This window comes from Chiroxiphia lanceolata, chromosome 6, assembly GCF_009829145.1.
Source record: "Chiroxiphia lanceolata isolate bChiLan1 chromosome 6, bChiLan1.pri, whole genome shotgun sequence".
NCBI classification, from domain to species: Eukaryota; Metazoa; Chordata; class Aves; order Passeriformes; family Pipridae; genus Chiroxiphia; species Chiroxiphia lanceolata.
This window is the reverse complement of record NC_045642.1, coordinates 20,545,954-20,567,659: the sequence shown is the minus strand read 5'-3', so window position 1 is coordinate 20,567,659 and position 21,706 is coordinate 20,545,954. Positions and strand designations below refer to the sequence as shown.

General features: G+C 40.3%; 2 protein-coding genes across 9 annotated transcripts in view; one reads left to right on the top strand and one right to left on the bottom strand.

Annotated features, from left to right (window-relative positions):
• IFTAP (intraflagellar transport associated protein) overlaps window positions 1–15,302 on the bottom strand; it is a 42,066-nt gene extending 26,764 nt beyond the window's left edge. For 4 of the 8 annotated variants that reach the window (XM_032692154.1, XM_032692160.1, XM_032692161.1 and 1 more), the window contains exons 1-2: window positions 14,640–14,810; window positions 3,254–3,408 (exon numbers count right to left, since the gene is read on the bottom strand). In XM_032692154.1, coding sequence (XP_032548045.1) covers window positions 3,254–3,356 — 103 coding nt within the window. In that variant the 5' untranslated portion in view covers window positions 3,357–3,408; window positions 14,640–14,810. The other 4 variants (XM_032692155.1, XM_032692156.1, XM_032692157.1 and 1 more) reach the window with 4 other exon arrangements.
• Window positions 15,303–15,558: 256 nt separating this feature from the next.
• RAG2 (recombination activating 2) lies at window positions 15,559–17,802 on the top strand. Its single transcript, XM_032691179.1, has one exon. It carries the CDS (start codon window positions 15,598–15,600, stop codon window positions 17,248–17,250), a length of 1,653 nt encoding a protein of 550 aa, XP_032547070.1. The 5' UTR covers window positions 15,559–15,597; the 3' UTR covers window positions 17,251–17,802.
• The last annotated feature ends 3,904 nt before the right edge of the window (window positions 17,803–21,706 follow it).

The following is a 21,706-nucleotide window of genomic DNA, read 5'->3' as shown; positions in this document are numbered from 1 at the left end:
TTCGTTAACACTCTTTCCCATATTTATAAGAATGAAACTATTCTCTAAGCAGAAGATCCTAATGTGTTCACAGTGGGTGACTCCAGGCTATTTAGCTCTTTTAAGCTAGGTCAGAACAGTCAAGGATGCTTGGGTCTTTATATCAAGATATATTCTTTACAGTATTACTGTGTGCAAATGTAATTTATGAAGAAAAATTAAACAATCGTTAGGGTATCAGATTCTTAGGAGATGCTGGGGAAAATATCCTTGCAATCCCAAATATAGACCTAGGACAAATTCATAACCAAGTGAAAATCACCTTCTATAAATCTGTTTCCCTGTGAAATCAATGGGATTCAATTAGTTTTGTGTGTGGGTCTTCTGTTTCCAATGTTATGACAAACAAAAATCTATCAGATGACAATGTTTTCCAACGATTTTTTTAAAAGACCTCCTATATATTTATGCTTGGTTATTTGTGTATACAAATAGCTATCTCCATATCTAATTAGGCAGGACTGCAAATTCTCACATTAATGCTCATTGTACAAAGATTTGGTGTGGGGGTCAATACCACTATCAAGGCCAAATTTAGAGACGTAATCTGAAAACAGTAAGATTTTTTGCCTGACAGTAACCACAAATATGTCCCCACAGTAAATATCTGATCTCATTACACCAAAGTGAAAACTTCTGGATCCTATTACCAGGTAAGTTGCTTTAAAAAAAAAAAAATTAAAGGCAAATGACTATTTTTCAAATGCAAAATTAAGAAACTAACAATGTGATATTTTATAAAATATTTTGCACTGTTCTGATGCTAAAATGCCTTATGCTTTAAGTGGAATTTTTGCAGGACATTAGTTCATAATGCAAACTAGCACCTTGAGTATTTTTAAAGGAAAATGAAGGTAGGAAGAAAACAAGCTGAGCTGTTTAGTTTATACCATCATACCTGCATTTCTAAGCATTTGATTCAGGTAAAGCTCTACCTTTTATACAATTTTAGTGGCAAATGCTATAGTGACAATGAAAGTGACTGAAACACATGCTGAAGCTTTTTGCAAGTAGCATCATGATAAGCAGCATGCTTCTACAATAGCAGCTATCCCCAGTGTATCAATCATACATAAGAAGACCACAACCGGATTTTCAATCTTCTTATCTCATTTCCCAGTGTCTCCTTGCTCTTCTATTTTTTACAGGGAGGAGAGACAGAAAGTTGCCACAAGATTATTTCTGTGGCAGCTTCAACCCCACCCCCCAATGGTTTTCTGCTCGGTGTCTGTGACTGACACTTAGTTCTGCCTGAAGGACAAGGACAGGACAGACCTCTGAGTGCCAATCAATGGAGCATGCCACACGATGTATTGAAAAATACAGTGCTTCTGTAATAATATGAGAACATCATTTTTAGTGCAAAGTGGTGGTAAAGAGATTTGTGAGTAGCTTGTATTTATTTTTATGGCACCAGACTTAACATGGCTAAAAGAAATAAACCTGAGCTACAGAATTCGAATCCTGTAATTAAGCAATGCTGAGATCAAGGTTAAGCACCACCTTTTATTTCATCTGCAGAGCATAAGACCTTTTCAGCCCAATCATCTAATCTGATGTGCCTTCATCCAAGTTACCTATTAGCTCGGCACAGAATGGATACAGTTGGGTTAGGTTGGAAGAGACCACAGTGGGTCATCTGGTCCAACCTCCCTGCTCAAACAGGGTCATCCTAGAGCACAGTCTGCAGGATTGCATCCAGCTAGAATCTGAGTATCTCCAGTGAGGGAGACACCACAACCTCTCTGGCCAATCTGTTCCAGTGCTCAGTCACCCGCACAGTAAAGAACTTCTTCCTCATATTGAGGTGGAACTTCCTGTGCATCAGTTTCTGCCTGTTACCTCTTATCCCATTGCTTGGCACCAATGAGAAGAGCCTGGTTCCATCTTCTTGACATCTTCCCTTCAGATACTTATATACATTTATGAGGTTCCCTCTCAGTCATCTCTTCATGATGCTACACAGGCCCAGCTCCCTCAGCCTGTCCTAGGTGAGATGCTCCAGTTCCTCAATCATCTCTGTCACCCCTTGTTGGACCCGCACCAGGAGCTCCATGTCTCTCTTGCACTGAGGAGTTCAGAACTAGACACAGCACTTCAGATGCAGCCTCACCAGAGCTGACTAGAGGGACAGGATCACTCCCTCAATCTGTTGGCAGTACTCTTCTTAGTGCACCACTGGCTTTCTTGGCCACAAGAGCACACTGCTGATTCATTGATAGCTTGTTTTCCACCAGGACCCCCAAGTCCTTCCCCACAGAGCTGCTTTCCAGCAGGTTGGCCCCCAGCCTGTACTGGTGCTTGGGGTTATTCTTTCCCACATGCAGGACCTTGCACTTGCCTTTGTTCTGCTCTGCCATCTCTCCAACCTGTCAAGGTTCTTCTGAACGGTAGTACAGCTCTCTGGGTCATCAGCCACTCCTCCCACCTTTGTGTTGCCAGTACACTTGTCGAGGATGCATCTGCCCCTTCATCCAAGTCATTAATGAATAAGTTAAACAAGACTGGTCCCAGTATTGTATTCTGGGGGACACCATTAGTGACAGGCCTCCAGCTAGACCCTGTGTCACTGAATACGACCATCTGAGCTCTGCCGTTCCGCCAGTTCTCAATTCCCCTCAGTGCCCACTCCTCCAATACACACTTTCTGAGTTTATTTACGAGGATGTTGTAAGAGATGATGTCGAAGGCCTTGCTGAAGTTGAGATAGACAACATCCACTGCTCTCCCCTCATCCCTCCAGGTAGTTGTTTCATCACAGAAGGCAATCACATTGTAGAAGGTAAACACATAGGCATAGCACAGCAGGCTAGTGTTAGTAAACCTGTGAAAGTTTTGCACACCCCTAATCTCGGCCATCTCATACTATTAAGTACTTTAATTAGGCTCCTCTCTTACGGAAACTTTTCAAGCTAAACAGTGCAGGATGTACTTAGGAAACATCTATCCTTCCATAGGATAATTCCCTCACCGCCCTAAAGCAAGCAAAACATGGTTACTCACCAGTACAGACCTACCTTAGCAGTCTGTGAACCAATCTAAGCAAAGTTGTCCTTAGGGTTCCCACTGCTGAGCGGAGAAACAAAAGCATCACAAGGATTTGCCTAAGGTCACAAAGCAAGTAAGAAGCAGACAAACACTAGATACTACTGTTTCTCCTTTTACCTTCCCTTCTGTCTGTGATTTCTAAGGAGAGATTTGGGAAGTTACATACCTTTCAAAAGACAGGTGAATGTATTTAGAAACTCTTCATGTGACTGCTCATGGCTGTTAATAAATTGATCAAGGATGCTGTTCTCTAACAGTTGTTCTCCCATGATCCTCACCTTGAGAGTCGAACAGGTGGATTTGCTTTAGTAGGCTGCTTCTGCAATAGAAAGAGAAGAGCCATATGTATCTGCAGGCAAAAAACAAATCAACTGAAGAGTCCCTAATTCACACAGATGGGCAGCAGAAAGTCAAATTTTTCTTCTCTCCTAGTGAAGTTCTGATCTTGTCAGTGAACTTTACACAGTTCCCAAAGAGTTCAAATGGACAGAGAAATTTTAAGTACAAAGGGAGAAACTTCAATCATCTATGCCTGGAATTTAAGACCTCAGGTAATATGGGTCACAGAAGTGCCATCTTCTCTCTGTGGTGTTCATTCCCTCATTTTAAGTTGTTCAGTCTTTCAACTCCTGCCTTCTGTGCAGAAACAGCAACAACACTCACTAGCATGTTGTGTTTAACAACTGAGACATCTGTACATTCAAAACTTGGACTGAATCCATCATTCTCCAGATGCACTGCTCACTGTACCATCAAAGCCACTAACCCAGATTTTGAACAGCATGTTAAATCATGATGGCATGTGTGTGTATGCTGAGACAACACACAGGACAGGCGAGTATGGTGGAATGGGGCAGCCACACATGAGGACCACTCTCGAGAAGGGAACAAATTATGAGAGCTAAGGGAAACCCACAGAGGCTTTTCTGACTTGAGAGTCACACAGCAACAGCTTTCCAGCCGATCTTCATCACTTAACCAGCCTCTACAGGAAGTAATGGCCCTGAAAGAGTTCACAGTGAAGTTTGCTGAAATTAACCTTGGCCCTTACTTATAAAAGTTGTGTGATCCTAAACAGTTACTTATACTATTGATTTTTGATACACATGGGTCCACACTACTGTAAGCAGAAAAACACAGGTGAGGGCATGGACACACATAACAGGCACACTGTCTCACAGAGTAGTAACTTAACTAAAAGATGCAAATGATCAGTTTGCATACATAAACATGATCAAGATGCAAAAATGCATTATACACTAAGTGCTTGATTTGCCTGTGTTCCTCTGTTTCCTCTCTTGATTTAACATAGCATTAAGAAGTTGATTTTGAGGATGAAAGCTTAATTCTTCAGCAAAACTTAAAATCAACTACACTAAGGAAAAGCTGCCAACATGATTTTAAAGTTATATAAGATCTAAAAAGAATTGTTCAGAGCCCAGCAGGAAAATGAAGGATAAATTCAAATGTAAAACTCTAATTTTGTTGGATTGCCTGCTTGTAAGGAAGACTAATGTTCTGAAGATATAAAAATACACGCATGTGTGCATGACCTAAAGTTTAAGTTTTCTGATGTTTTACAAAAATCAAATCAGCATTAATCTCTCTGTGAACTGACCAAGCAGAATATAATTCACCAGACTCTCAGAGTGATTTATGTATTACAGTGGTTTGAGAGGGAAGCAATGTCTTCTATTCATCATTATGGCTAAATTATTAAAATCATTGTTTAAGGTAATTTCATTATATGAAATAACACAGTGATTTGTAAGGCTACTGTAAAATTATATATATATATATATTTAATTAAGAAAATGTTAATAACAAACTTTTGTTTTTCTTTGGCATCTGGTGTCTAGGATCTCCAAGCCCCTTCTAAATACTAATGAAATAAACTTAACAATACTCCCATGAGGAAAAGCAAACAAATATTATTCCCAATAACAGATTAAAAAAAAGGGGCACCAGGAGTTTAAATGACTTGAAAACAGATCAGTGGAGGGCTGACAATAAAGCTTAGATTACTTCATTCTAAAATGCTCTAGGAAACTAGAAAATTAATATGCAATTAGGGGGAATAGTTGTATCCTTAACCAAGCTGAGACAGTTTTCTCAGTGAATGCCATGCTCTACAACCACTGGATCAGCAGCCTGAGATTGAGCACCCAGACCAGGTGGCACCAAAATTACACATCTCAATTCTTACTCTGCCATGCAGCCTCTACTTCCTACAGAACTTAGGAAACTTCACTCCAGATTTTCCCTTGCACAGCTGTTATTGAGGTCTACAGAATCATGTCCTCATGGAGCAGAAAAATCAGCTAGGTCCTAATCACACCTTAGGTTCTGTCAGAAAAACAGCCATTCACTCAAACAATAGAGAAGAGAGACTGGCAGCTGAAACTACCTGTCCCCTGGTTTCAATTAGTTTGAAGAACCGCAGGGCGCTATAGCATCACCCTAAATGAAAGCAAGCACAGAGGATGGTATTTGGAGAACATCTACTATCCCTGAACATATGGTTAGAATGAACGGTACAATAGCGTTCAAAAACTTATCTCAACCTACCAAGGTTTTGGTATTTTTAATTTCATTTTGCTTTTCTGCTGCCTCCCACCTACTTTATTCCCGAGTCTCTCTTAAATGAATACCACGCTGTGTCAGTTGCAGAGAAGCTTTCTGAAGTGAACAGCTGAAACCAGGACAACTAGAAGACTCTCACGTGTGCTAAGGAGCTCACCGGTAAATTCTACATAAGTAAAGGGCTTCAGGAATCGCACAATTCACAGCCTCAAGGCAATGAGTTCTTTAAACTGTCATGAAAAAAATGTACAATAATGGATTGGAATCCCCACAATTTATAAAGTGGATACAATGACACCACTAGGAATGAAATCACTGCATTGTTCTGCTAGAGAGTAGCTATTATTAAAATCAAAAACTTACCCTATTTTTCCCAAAAGGCATCAAACTAACTTGGAGGTTTCAAGGTAAGTAAGGCAAGGATATCTGATCCTTTCCCTGTGCTGGCTTTGGATAGTTTTAGAGTCAAATATCATTCATGCATTCAAACAGCAACTATGTTTTCTCCTTTTGCATTTCACTCCTGCTCATCCACCCAAGTAACTTTAATGAGGTTTCTTGAGGTAATCGTTCATTAAGCCTTGCTGATCATCAGCAGATAGTGCAAAATCAATTTTATTTCTCAAAATGCAGTCTTCTTTCCAGTAGTTTAGAACAAATCAGAGGTCCCTGTATTGAATCACAGAGGCAGGTCAAGTGAATATTAGCATGATTTCAATTATGCAGTGATTAGTTCTACTAAACAATACAAAATGCAGTGAAATATAGGCTTCCTGGTTTATGCTGCATTTTCAAGTGCTTTATTATGTTTCTCTTAAATATAATAAAGGCAGTGAAAAAAAAATCAAGATTCTGAATTTTTAAATGGAAGGAGCAGTAAGCTAATACTCTCTACAAACTCAGTAAAATCTCATGTAATTTTATTTTTCTGGGAAAAAAAATACCTCACTAGCATTTCTGGTATAGGCTCAAGTCAGGTTTTCAAGCTACGAATTTGCTCTCCCAGAATTCACTCTCAATTTTAAAAAATAGGGTTATTCATAAAGTTTTTTATCAATCACTCACAGGTTAATGAGAAATACCCACTAGGTACACCTGTTATCAAGATTGTGTAATCTATGTCTGCAAAAATGAGACTAAACACAAAGACATTATTTTAAATCTTACACTCTGTTACCAGAGTACCTGCTCAATCCTTTTTCCCCTATAAACCCATCACAGTAATTATACCTGTCACAACTAGCTTTTTTCAAAGGGGTCTTTACATTTTTCAGATCTAAGTAACCTCTCATAAAAGTAACCCTAAGCAACAAGCATTTCTGAAACATCTCTCATCCATAAAGGTTTTACAAGTCAGTCTACACAAAGATCCTGATTCTGGGGACTCTCTTGGGCTGGCTAGTTCAGCAACTAGCTCATAGTAGCTGTCATAGTGATGAGGTGGGCTGCTAATGCAGAAACTGTCTCTGAGGGTTGGCTGCTCACATAGTTTGGCAATACCGCAGATGTACAGGCAAGTCTTAAGAGTGCAATAAACTGTCAGGAGACCAAGTACAAAAACAGAGATGCTTCCTGTTTACTAAGGACAATGAGAAAGCACACTATGATTCAGGACATTAGAGTCCCCTCCAACCTGTTCCAGAAGCTATGTAACAGCATGATGTCTCCTACCAAAAACCCTGTAACATCCCACTCTGCCCTCTAGGCAACGGTACTGGAGAGGTCATCCCACGTAATATATGCACTAGAATACTTGTGTAAAGCTTGCTCAAGAAAACTGGTTTAGTCACACAAAATAAATGACCTAGGTCCTATATTGTTAGGTCCTTTATTGTTACTAAAGTAAACTCAACCTGCAAGAGCAAGGACTAGTTAATTTTGGAGCAAAATTATGTGATTTCCACTCCTTGCTGTCTTACTGCTGTTTACCACATTAGTTAGTGATGAAGACTCTAGAGGAGTATGGATTTGCTACAATATTCTTACAGCAATGAAGAATGAGATAGTACCTTTGCAAAAAGAATAAGCCTGTATCAGATGAGTGCAGTAAGAATCAATTTAAGCCTATCTAGGTGCTGGCTCCTCCCAAAAAAGCCACCACCACCACCTCTTCCTCTTCACCCTTAGGTTTTTCACTCTACTTCATTTCTTGGCCAGACAATATAAACTTCCAATATAAAACCTGAAGCTAAACTGAGTAAATCCATAAATTGTTTTAAATACACCTTTCCTGATCTGCCTTACAGCCATACGATCGTGCCTGTACAAGCAGACAGTGGGAACACGCAGTGAGAACAAGGGAAGGATGCAGGATTGCCCTTTTGGCAGCCTATCATAGTTGTTTATGCAACCGTGAAAGCACAGCCTCATTAGGAACACTCCTCACAAATGGCTCAGAAAGCTGTGCTTCCTCCACACTAGGAAACACAGATGTTACCAGGGCACTCCTACACTCACCACAGCTAGAGCCAGAGCCTGGAGTGTAGATCATCAGCTCCCATAGTGCAAAGAGGCAGGCAGAGCTGGAATTCCAGCCTGTCCTTAACAAATTCTTGTTGTTAGATATGGACTGCTACCTTAACAAACATTCCAGGATAGTGCTTTAAAAGAGGGCAAAGGGAAAGGAGTGATTCTGGAAATTTACAGAATATTCTGAGTTGGAAGGAACCCACAAGGACCATCGAGTCCAACTCTTTAAGTGAATGGCCCGTATAGGGGATTGAACCCGTGACCTTGTAGTTATTAACACCAAGTTTTCAGCAACTGAGCTAACCTCAATTCCTGCTCAAGAAAGACATAAAACATTTTCAGTCAGCAGAGGAAGGTTACCCTTTTTCCTGAAGACAGCCAACCGTTTCCTTCTTGTCTAGACATCTGCAAAGCTACAGTTGCAAAACAAAGCCCTCCCTGCCCTATTGTCCTGCCTTACTTTCCTCCCTCCTCCTCCCTGCTACCCACACCACCTGTGGGAGGCAGAGCTCCTGGAGCGAACCCAACAGTAGCAAGCTCTGCCCATGAGCAGGTGCAGGTCAACTGAACTAAGGGAACAAACGAAAAGTTTCAATTGCAAAGGAGAAAAACTTTCAGATGAGGTTCCTTCCAGCATCTCTCAATTCAATGTGATCTACAACAGCTAATCCCGTTAAAATCACTGGATGTTTGCCATTGCATTCTGCAGGAGGCCTTAAGGGCACACAGTTAATGAAACAGCAATTTGTGTGGATGGGAGCTGCATCTGCTTGCCTAAGTGCATTACTGAGCCTGAGAGCCAACCTCCGTGATAGACAAAAACATATGCTTCTCGTGCCCAGCTCATATGAGCTTTTACATTTAAGGGCTTTAATTGTAAGCAAGCACATTCATGCTGTTTGATTTCAGTGCTAATATATCAGTCCCACACCTGAGCAGAAGTTTTTTTAATGAATTTTCAGTGGCTTCAAAAGCACTGCACCCTTTAAAGACCATCTAGAGGCCTATGGCAAGGGTAATGTTTCCTCCAAACCGCAGCAGCCACTGCACCCTGGAAGATGATCATCCTGGATTTGACAGTCAACACACAGTTGGATTCAATCAGCTATTTTAGATAAGACCTCCAAATAAAACCCTCTCCCTCACATCTTAAATACTGTTTACTGTTGCTTTTAGATGAGACAGAAAATTGAAGACTGTAGGATGCTGTATTCCCCATGCCCTTTTTCACAGGTTTCAGCCTGGGTGTCCTGGCTAAATATCCAGCATATTTGCATTCTGGCGGGCAAACCCTACACAAATGAGTAAGGCAGCCTTCCATTTCCCTGCTGAGCTGGAATGCATTACTGCAACCCACAGGAAGCCACCTACATTCCAGCTCAGAGATGACTCTGTTTTACTGGTAGAAAATACGTTGAAAAGCCTAGAAATATCTCAATGCAATTTGGAATGACTTGGGATGAAGATGCAAACCACATATTATTTTAAGAAAAATTAATTGTAGAAAATCAAGTGAAACAAAGCATTTCCATAACAGAGAGCGATCTGCTGAAAACATACTACCTATGTCAATGTTATTAAAATAGAATTTGGGAAGGAAAAGTTTATTTATTCATTTTCACATGGGTTCTCTGCCAGTTGAATTCGGGATACAAATCCAAGATGTTCTTGCTATGACCTGGACAGTTTTGAACATGATTTTCCTACCTTGTAAGTACATTATTCTGAAGCTACTTGCTGCAGCTTTTCCAAAGCACTTCATCATTTACAGTTACAGAGACCAGCTTGGACAGACCATGTCCTCATCCAAAACTGACATGCTGTAACGAACAAACATTAATTTCTCCATCTTCTCAACCAAATTAATTGGAAAAAGAATTTCTAAAGATAAGGCATGTCAACCAGCAGAAAGAGAGTAAAATGAATGTAAAATATTAATGTGACACAATTTGGGGGTTGGATTTTTCACTTAAACATTTGTATCTTTTTTTTTCCAGTACATCTTTGATCACAGACCCAAACAAGGGTCGGAGTATGTCAAACACTTAGATAAGAAGCTGTCAAGTATTATTTAGGCCCTACTGAAAATAAATGTGAACTGAATGCCTTTAAATTTGGGGAAAGTTCTTCAGCATTCAACTCTGCAGTACAGTCTCCTTTCATCTTTTTTCAGTAAAGAAGTAAAAAGCCTATGGATGCTACAGAGCACAGTGCCTTAGCACTGCTGTATTTCAGATGAGAAACATCACCACATCCTATCTGCATTACAGTTATTCAAAGTCTCAAGACAGTTTTCACAAACATTTGGTATGTTTGTTTTGCTGTACTAATCAAATTCCATTTCCTTCTATTTCTATTCTCACAGCAGTTTCAAATGGGAGTTGAGATATTTCTAAAATACTGTGCAGCAGATGTTGTAAGTCAGGAGTGGGTGAAGTAGGGCCAGGAAAACAAAAGCAGGGAGCTATGAAGAGTGAATTGTTTTCACGGTTTTTCTGTTTATTTGTTGTGCTATGTTATGCAAGCGGCTTATCCTCTGTGCCCCAGCACTGCTAGCTATTGAAAGGATATGTTCCCAGAGGACTTCACAGAGTCTAATTACTTTTTGTTGGAGAAAAGCACTGTGAAACTGATGAAAAATGGCACAGAAGGGTGCAAAGTTTTATTAGTCTTTTAAGGTCTGATCAGAAGGCCACTGAAGTAGAAAAAAAAGACATTTCTAATTACTTTAGTGGACTTCGAGTTGGACTTTCAGTCAGCCCTCACTCACTGAATTTCATGCATTTGTCATTTACTTTGGTCTGTTTCAATGTCATTGCTTACTCAGGGCAGAGCACTGCTGGGGAAAGAAGCAGTATGCCAATCAGCAAGAGTTGTTTTCTTTTACTAGCTATTAAAATTATTTTTTCTTTTAACTCAAAATTTACTTTAAATTACGTTTTAAATCAGGACTGAAATATTCCAAAAAAGATCACAAGGTTGGCAAGTTTAGCAGTACAAAAAATTAAACCCTAAAGAAGCGTACGCTGCGGACATTTACAATCTAACTAAGAGACATCTTCTGTCACTCTAATCTTGTTCTACTGCAAAGAGTTAAAGCTTCTGGAGGCTGGTGGGTTTCTTGTTGTGCCACCTAAAGACAAGAGAGGAAAGAAAAAAAAACAGTCACAGCCTGTTAGCCACAGCAGATCGAGTTCTCAGGAGCATATCTGCAAATCAAGCAGATAGATTCCCCTCCATCAGGCTGTCTCTCTTTGCCACAAGCCCCCTGCGCTGTCAGAGAAGATTCCTCAAACTGCTCACACTTGAATCCCAATTACACAGAAAGATTTTGGAGGACGCAAAAAGCCACTATCAGCCAGGTATGTCTAAATTACTGTTTTGCCCAAAGCAAACTTGGTTGATACACTCAGTATATGTTTGGAGAAATAATATATAAAAAAACTCCTTCCTTAAGATTGTTTATGGAGGACTTCAAAGCTCTCTGAGTGTCTGGATATGATTTTGATTGTGGAGAATTTGGAAACAGCACTTGCTTTTTAGGGGTATGCTTCTCCATTTTGGAAATGAAAAAGCAGATCAGTCAGAGAAAAAGAATACAATGCTGCCAAATAAATTTAATCCTACCATAAATATTTGTGTTCATGTCAAATTAAAAATAATTGCAAACTAATGAATTTAATGGTCAGCAATGGGCATATACCAACTAAGACTCCACGCTACCCTGCAATCCATTCTCTCAGTGTACAATCAGTACTGCTCAAATATCTTATCTTTATGTAAATGAAAAAAGGTTCTTTGGGTTTGCTACAGTTCATAAGGTCAACTCATTCATCATTCATTATTTGCCAGCATTCAAATTACTGTGAAATTATTAAAAATACGGTACTTTTAACGTTAAAAAATATGAGATGTCACACTAAACAGCAGCACTGATTACTCATTGTTCTCCTGATTGGAATGTTTTTGTTGCCTAATCAGGTAACAGGCAAATCACATAGATGAACAATTTCAGAGCCAAAAAGGACAATAAGCTTGGGAGTGACTCAGCGCCTAAACGTTGTAATCTAGTGACATTTTATAAACCCTAGATTTATAAAACCTGGAACACAGAACCAATGGGAAACCTGCCTTCCATAGCAGAAGCTAGAAGACAAGGAAGAATATCCAAAGGTATATGAAATGTCACTTGATGTTCAGGTGACTGAATCCTAACCCTTGTTTCTAAAAGACATTCATCCTGTTCTCCATGAACACTTACTACAGTTCCTGAAATGATACACCACACAAAATTGTAACTATATCCATCTATTTCCATACTAAGCACATTTCAAATTACATTTGCTTTTAAAAAGCACCTTCTCTCTTCATTTGATCCTTCTGTAAATGTATCTGCCAAGGAACCTACCTAAATCTGAATTCCTTGTAATCTTGTCTTGCCATACAAACAACTATTACCCCAAAAAACCTGCTCAAAATACTGTTTGATTTTAAAATAAAATAGGGAAGAATATTAGTTTTCTTCTTTCTGTTAGCTTAGCTTTTAACTCAGGTCTCTACTGCTTCTCAAATACAGGCATTACAATAGTAATGCTGAGATTCTCACATATTTGTATAATCCTTGCAGCTTTACCTTTTATAAAAACACCAAATATGATGAAGCATGACTCAAGTCACCATAACTGGTAATTCCACCCTTCTCTATTTATTTATCTTCTTGTAGTGTCTTTTCCCCATAACTTGTGATGCACCACAACAAAGGCATCTGTTTCCCTCTGCACTAACTCTAATGCTAATCCGACTCCACGGTGAAACAGTTTTGAGCATAAAACCACTGAAAACACTTTAAACTCTGCGGTTATGAGGTTAGAGTTTTACCTTTTGGGTTCCCTGAAGCTGTTCAGGGTCAGACAAGCCCAAAGGAACCAGTGGTATTGGAAGGTTAGAGGTGGAGGTCAGCATAGCCAGAGCAACCACACTATGTTAACACACTGTAATTAGCATGAAAAAAACACAGAAAGCCAAAGCAATTCCAGCAAGTGCCTAAGAAGCCATGTCTGTCAAAAATCTCAGATAAATATTCTCTCTGTTACTGACTGAACTGCTTGCTTATGTAAAGTTCAAGAAATATTACGAGATGACAAGGAGGAAGTGTGTTTATGTGCTTATTTACTTGTATCTGTCAATCTCACTTTTTAATAATTTTCACTGATCTTAGACTTCAAATATAAACCAGCAGTCAAATGTAGAACACTAGTGTTACAAAATAAAGAACACTAATTTGATCATAAAGAACACTAATTTTCTTAAGGCATCTTCAGTATGGAGGACATTTTACTTTTCTAAAGATCCTGTAAAAACAAAGAAATAACTAACCAATATGAAAGAAGAGATAAAGGACATCTAATCCAGTAAACCCAATTTAGTGCAAGCTCCTCTGACACCATTTTTGAATCCTTGTAAGGAACAAGCAGCAGAGATTCCTGTTTAGCATATCACCTGAAGGTAAATAACCTGGCAAATCTTTCTTCATGCATAATAAGAACAAAACCCGCTGTGTGTACTGACATGCTCAGAACAGGGTTCACTAATTTAATTAACTTATAACTGAACTTACAGTGCAGTACTTCTGAAAAGGAATCTAAATATAGAAAAAACTACTACCTTCAGGGAAAAGGCATTAGGACCGGCACAGTGAACAGAACTTGACCACAATCTTTGGATGATTCCACAACATCCAGTTTTGTAAGACAGCTATTCCATGGATTGTTTTTCAAACGGACTCAGTAATGGCTATACCTACTCTGTCTATGTGCTCTGGCCTAAGCACATCTCACTTTTGAAAGCATTCCATTGCAGATCCATATTTTAGCACAGCAATTTGCACACCAGTTTGCAGGCAGGCAGTGCAGGAATATGGTACGACATGGTAATTTGATGTAGTCGGTGTCATCAGTTCCCATGTTTTTACAGTGACTCTTCCTGTATGCAATGTTGTTCCCGATTCCCCAAGATCTGATGTCACATAACCAGAAGATACTGATCCTTCCTTAAAAAAGAAACCCTCTGTGTCTTGTTTTTGTTATTACAGCAAAATGAAAGGCAGGAACAAGGACAATATGAATCCTAAAGATTTCAAAACAAGGAATTACATTTTAAAATGTAGAAGGATTTAGGTTTTTTTCCTAATATTTAGTTCACACCTTTAAATTTTGGGGATTTGGCAAAGGCTGGGACAGAGAACTTGGACATTTACTAAAAGGCATGTCTCTGCTGTCACCATAGGACAGTGTCAATGAATAGGCCAGTTATTTCCCTCCCTGGTGCCTGTGCTCTCCAAAGCTCTTTCAGTGTTATTACCCAGGCTGACTACATGAACTCTTTTAGGTTTTTGAACAAACAGGTTTATAAAAGATACCCCTTGAAACTTACTCGTGAAAGCATGAGCAAATAGTAAACGTGAAAGATAAAGAATTCGACCACACATCGAAAACATATCCCAAGGAGACTCGCAAGCCACCCAGATCTGAGTGGACTGTTCAGCACAAGTGTGATTCACCCTGGCACTAACAGCCTCTGCCGCTTCAGTGATACCTGCACGGTTAGAAACAGAGCGGGCATCGCTGCTTCTAAATGTATCCAACAAATCTTAATTTTTTTTTTCCCCCTTGTAACCCTGCAAAACGTGTAACTGAAGTTTGCACTCGGCTGTGCACGCACTTCAGCCCACTGGCCACAGGACACTGGGGCACATTCCCGGCCAGTGACCTGGAAGGGCGGCAGCCCCCCGATCTCCTGCCGCTCCGGGGGAGCCGGAGCCGCTCGGGACGCGGGATCGGGGGCGGCGCGGGCAGACGCGGTTCCCGCAGCCCCCGGGCGCCCAGGCCGGGGATCCGCGCCCCTTCCCCGGGCGGCTCCAGCGCGGTACCCCCGCGGGACAAACAACGGGCAGGAACCAGCCCGGCTTGCGGCATCGCCGGGGCTGCTCCCTCCGCCCCCGGGTGCCCCGGAGCCGAATCCCGCCGCCAGCAGAGCGGCCCCGGCCCCGCGGCCACACTCACCCGCCGCCAACCCGCTCCCCCCGCCGGGCCCGATGCCCCACGCCCGGGCCGAGCCAACCGGCGGCCGTGCAGCCCCGAGCCGAGCCGAGCGGCCCCCAGCCGGGCAGCCCAACGAGAACTACCGGGCCCAGCATCCCGCGGGGCCGCGTTCCCAAGGGAGCGGCCGCGCCCGTCCCGGGAGGTCGCCCAAGCGTAGCGCTGGGGGCGCATCGGTGTTCTCCGTGCCAAAAGGGCATAATTTGTAGAAAATCCCGCATAACTGGCACACAGCTCACGTTTGACTCATCTCTTTAGTCCCAGGAAAAGGTGTCTTTTCGGTTCTCAAAGTGTGAGCTGAAGCGCAATTTTAATACGATTTATTCAAGTACTGTTAAATAATTCTCGTAGGGTGTAATACATGTTTGATCTGTTTCTTTTTTTTTTTTCTTTTCGAAGCCACAATATGGCCCAGTCGACAGATGAAATGTCACTGCAGATGGTGTCAGCTGTCAGTAACTCATCCTTGCTTCAACCAGGCTTCTCTCTCCTGAATTTTGATGGGCATGTTTTCTTTTTTGGGCAGAAAGGATGGCCAAAGAGATCCTGCCCCACTGGTGTTTTCCTACTCGATATAAAGCAGAATGAGCTCAAAATGAAACCTGCCGCCTTCTCTAAAGACTCATGTTACCTTCCCCCTCTCCGCTACCCTGCTCTTTGCACACTCAGAAACAATGCAAAGTCTGATGAGTACCAGTATATCATCCATGGTGGTAAAACACCTAACAATGACCTCTCTGATAAGATTTACTTTATAAGTCTGGTAAGCAAAAATAGCAAGAAAATGACGTTCCAATGCATTGAGAAAGACCTGGGTGGAGATGTGCCTGAAGGTAGATATGGGCATACGATTAGTGTAGTTCATAGCCGGGGAAAAAGCATGAGTGCTATATTTGGAGGGAGATCGTATACTCCTCTTGCACAAAGAACCACTGAAAAATGGAACAGCGTAGTCGACTGTTTGCCATCTGTGTTTCTTGTTGATTTTGAGTTTGGATGCTGTACATCATACATGCTTCCAGAGCTTCAAGATGGACTTTCTTTCCATGTTTCAATCGCCAGAGATGATACGATCTACATTTTGGGAGGCCATTCACTTCAAAATAACACCAGGTGCCCCAACTTGTACAAGCTAAAAGTTGATCTCCCACTGGGCAGCCCATCTGTGACCTGTACCATCTTGCCAGGAGGGATATCAGTGTCAAGTGCTATAGTGACTCAAATCAGTGATACTGAATTTGTCCTTGTCGGTGGCTACCACTCCGACAACGAGAAACGGTTGGTGTGTAACACCATAGTTCTGGAAGACAGTAAGATAAAGATTGTTGAAAGGGAGAGCCCAGAGTGGACACCAGATATTAAACACTGCAGAATATGGTTTGGCTGTGATATGGGCAAAGGGTCTGTATTGCTGGGCATTCCAGGGGCCAACAAACAGTTAATCTCAGATGCAAACTACTTCTACATTTTGAGATGCAAAGGAGAAGAAGAGGACAAGGAAGAAGAATTGACAACACAAATTTGCAGTCAGACATCAAGCGAAGACCCTGGAGATTCCACTCCATTTGAAGATTCAGAGGAGTTTTCTTTTAGTGCTGAAACCAGTAGCTTTGACATTGATGATACTGACACTTACAATGAGGATGATGAAGAAGATGAATCAGAAACGGGCTACTGGATCACCTGCTGTGACAGTTGCAATATTGACATTAACTCCTGGGTCCCTTTCTATTCGACAGAACTCAACAAGCCTGCAATGATTCTGTGTTCCAGCGGGACTGGCCACTGGGTCCACGCGCAATGTATGGATCTCTCAGAGACCATGCTTCTACATCTCTCAGAAGCAAATGTCAAGTACTTCTGCAACAAGCACGTTGACCTTAATAAAGGGCTACAAACTCCCCCAAAGGTGGTGCACCTGAAAAAGCAACCCATGAAACCATCGCGCAAAAAGAAAACCATGAAGTTAGCAACGTCCGCAAAAAAGTCCTTTCTTCGGAGACTGTTTGAGTAGATTTACACTGCTGATTTGAATTCACCTGGGAGGAAAAGAAATCACAGTCCAAGACAGTAATGGTTGAAGCAGGGTGGGTTATTGGAGCTTGGAGAGATCTTGTTATTTCAATTATCTCAGTGTTTCTCTTACATTTCAAAGCTCATTAATTTATTCTGTCTCTTATGTGTATTTTTGTAATCTCCAGATAGGAACCCCTTCACAGAGGGAATTGTGCAAACACACAGTCAGATACTGGTAACTGTATGCTGTATTTTATGCTATAACTTACACCCCAGTAAGTTTAATGCAACTGCTGGTAGGATGAGACATTATCCCATGTACTTAGTACTGTTAGCATCTGTCCATAAAGAACATTATGTTACCCATTTTACTTTTTTATCTTAGTAGTTTTAGAAATATTTCACTTACTTTATAGTTGCATTAGTCCAATTTTTTGTTGGTGTAATGAAATAAAATGAGACTAATTACTCTGATCTTAAACAAAAGTAGTGGCATAAGTCCCTTGTGTCAGAAATAATGAAATATTCAGGCACTGAAGGTCAGTTTTCTTCAGGGAACTCCATTATGGAAAGCTTACATGTGGAGCATTTAATGCTGGATAATTAATTTTTTATTTTGAGAGGTATTGAATGATCATATGTCAGTTTTGTCTACAGTTGAGGAATATCATCTCACAGTATAAATCAAATTTCTTTTTAAAGGTAGTGTGCTCATCAACTGCTTTGTGTTTGTATTTTAAAAAATCTAGTAAGCTAATAAAGTTTTTAATAAAAATGACTGTATTTTTTCACCTACTCATGGGGAAATCAAACATAAATCCCCAAGTTTACAAAAGGACAGCATGTATGCTTGGGAGATCCACATGAAGCCCAATAAGGGGGTCTAGCTTCACAGCACTCCATGCTGTGAACTCCCATCGACTTTAGAAGTAGTTCCTTCTGATGAAGAGGACTTTTATCATTTACTCAGGTCCTACACTACCCCTTTCCCTCTCTGCTTTCCCAGAGTAAACTCTGTAGAGTGTGAAAGCTTAGAAGTAGCTGTAGCAAGCTGTAGCTCAAAGTGATCCTTTGGGCCAGTGGAGCATTGTGAGCGTAGAAACAAATGCTGTTGGCTGTTCAAAGCATGAGGAGAAGATTAAATTCAGATTGAAAAGGACATTGTCAAGGTTGAATAGCCCAAGAGTTTACTAAGTTTTTTTGTGGATTCTTTTATTGGCTATTTGTAAAGCCTCATCATTCTTGACTTTTATTTTTATTACTGCTCCAAACATCTTTTCAGAAAATCAATACCATCAGCTCAACATTTGTGAGCCAACAATAATAGCACAGTATTCACAGTCCAACTCTCATGCTGGATCCTTGAATAAAAAAGAAAAACAGGAGCGGCAGTAGCTGTCAGGTATTTGATCACTGTGAGCAGACCCTGAGCAGCCACTCCTTTACAAAGCAGCCTGTGTAGCACAGTATTTCTATCAACACAGATGTATATCCACAGTACTTCCCTTAAAACCTTACCAACTCCAGTCAACAGCAAAGAAAAGTAAAGGGCAACTGTACAAAATTTCCATTTCCAACCTTTTCATGTGCTGAGGGAGGTGATAATTTGGGTTGAGCTTGTAAATGGGAAGTATATCACCCTGATTCCCTTTTCAACATTTTGATAGGGGTATTAATTCATAGATTTCAATGCCAACTTCCCATTTCCTTTGTCATGCTACTTTACATAAGCTCAAAGTATATAGTGCTATATGTTTTTCCAAGGAGGAAGTTAATATCATGCCCATGTAAAGTCCCTTCAAACCAATGACGTTTGGCAACATCCTCTTTTGTAGGTTGATCAGAGGTGTTAGTGAGCTGAATTGTCATGCATGTTCGTCATGGACTTATTTACATCAAAAAAAATCCACATCATCACAACACCAACAAAGAGTGACAATATACTCCTACAACAAAACTCCACCCTTTATTACTTTGCCATTTTACAATAACAGGACTCCCCACAGTTATTGAACTCCTGGGCAGTATCTAGTCTGAGTTTTTGCCTGTTATTTCTCCCAGTTACTGTCATTATCTCAAATTCCACAGACAGCATATTGTGTGACAAATTTGTCTGCTAGTGCAGACGAAAGGATGGAAACATTTTCTTGAGGTAAAGCTTGACACTGCCTTAGCAGAAGTGACATTCAGCCTGAGATAAAGCCTGGTGACTCAGGCACTGGTGTTGTGGTTGCAATGTGTTGGGAGCTACTCTGAATTTCCGGAACTGCCTCATGCAGCTTCAGTGACTCCTTGAGCCCCTGGGAGCTAAGAGCAGGTACACTCAGCATGTGGCAAGCACAAGCACACATTGCAGCCCCTTTCAGTTGTTACCTGAGTTATTGTTCTTTACTTTAACACTGTGGCTATGAAAGAACAACTCTCACTCAGACTTTATGTTATACCTCATTGGGCCCATAACATTAGTGTATTATATTTTTGAGCTGTGCTTTCTTAAAATGTGTGGTTTATTTGAGTAGGAGGGAGAAATTGCTTGGCTAAACCATGTCCCAGCCTCACAGTGAAGGGCTGTACAAGCAGCATTAAATCACAGCTCAAACACTGTAGTTACTGCAGAAAGAGGAAGTTGTAAGTAAAATATAAAACACTTGAAAGCACTCGAACATAAAGAGATATATGAACTTCAGCCTGTAAAGAAGACACTTGACATAGCATTCAAGACTGCAGAAAGTACTTAATTTACTGAGTCATGTACTTTAAAAGCATTCATTGTCTTCAAAACCAGCTAATCAATACAAGATGTTTCTTGCTCAGGCAGGTTAGAATTAGCAGATAAAATGAAGTAGATTTGAGTGTAGAAATAAATCTCTATTGTATCTGCATTCAACTGACCTGTGTGTTTTGTAACCACAATATACAGCATCGTGGTTCCCAGATACATTTTAGTAATACTGTACTTCTATTATCAGCTTTTATGAGAATAATATATGGATTTTACTAGTATTGAAAGGTGCTTGGACCTTGAAGTACCTGATTAATCTACAGCAAAGGCACAGCACAAACTTTAGTGGTAGCACTAAAACATGTCATAGTTCAGAGTGACTCATTGTACCAATAGACCATTGGAATGAGTGGAAATAATGCAACTGGGAGCCTAAAGCAAAAGGAAAATATTGAATTCAGATTGAAACGGAATCTGTAAAGTTGTTTACTCCTAGACCCTATGTATTAAAGACAAAAGGATTGCCTTACTTCTTTTTTTTTAATCATTGATGGCTATACCTCCCTCCATATTTGATTTCCCATTCTATTCCATTTCAAACAAGACTTAACTTTTGGGAAAGCCTTGGGCCTCTGAAAATCAAACTCCAGTTGTTGTCTCTACTTTGAAAATTGTGACACCAGAGCCCATTTTTAATTTGAAAAAAGCAAGGCAATAACCTTATAAACTTTCTGATTTCTATACACATATCCATATCCATATACATACACAGGAAAAACAGGGCACTGGCCACTGCCACAGATGTGCAGATATTCCCTTGTCCACTTGCTCAGAGTGCCCATCTCCAGAGGAAGAGCTGGGCATTGAAAACACATCTCTTGACCTCTCTCCTGATGCTGCTAGAAAAGGTGCTAATTCCTAATATGTCTTTTTGTATCATGAACAATATTAAGCTTGATGCAAAAGTAGAAAAGCTCCCTAAACACTTAAGGAAACAGAGTTGCAGCTGGTCAGCTGTTGGAAAATTATACCATATTCAGTTCTCTAAAACAGTACTCTGAAGAAGAGCAGGGACAGGCCTCATTATTCTTCATCTGATCCCAATAGGAATACATGGAAAGGAAAATTCAGTCAGTTATTACAGATTTAGGAGTAAAGGAGTTAAATCATTACCTGAAAACTCTCTCAGGCTTGTTTTTTGCTTTTATATGAGTTCTGGTTTTTTCCATCCAACATTTTTTTTTTATTTGAGGTCAGATGAAAAAATAAGTTGGTGATATAAAGTGCAGATATGAGATGTCTAATTATCTGATTACACAAGGAAATCAGGTAGCTTAATTTGCTCATCATTAGTTCCATCCAAACCAGTTTGTTTACATAAATCTTTTAACCCAGAAATATCATTGTAGGGAAGAAAGATTTTTCTGAAGTAGAATAAAGGTTAATTTCAAATAATGAACTGAAAGGTAGATTGGAACTAATCTTTACAGCTCAGTCTCTGACAAGGAGTCAAAATTTGATGCAAAGGATGCACAGAAACCAGTAAAGAGACTTAATGTTTCATCATGTAGATAACAGTGCAAGGCTGATTTTAGATAAAATCTGGGATGGTATTTTTAAATGAAGAAAAAGGCATTTACAGACTAAATAAAACTGTGTTTATATCAGTTTATTTTTCTGTCACACAATTGCCTGTGAGGAAGGGTGCTGAAAGTACTGCTGAGACTCACAG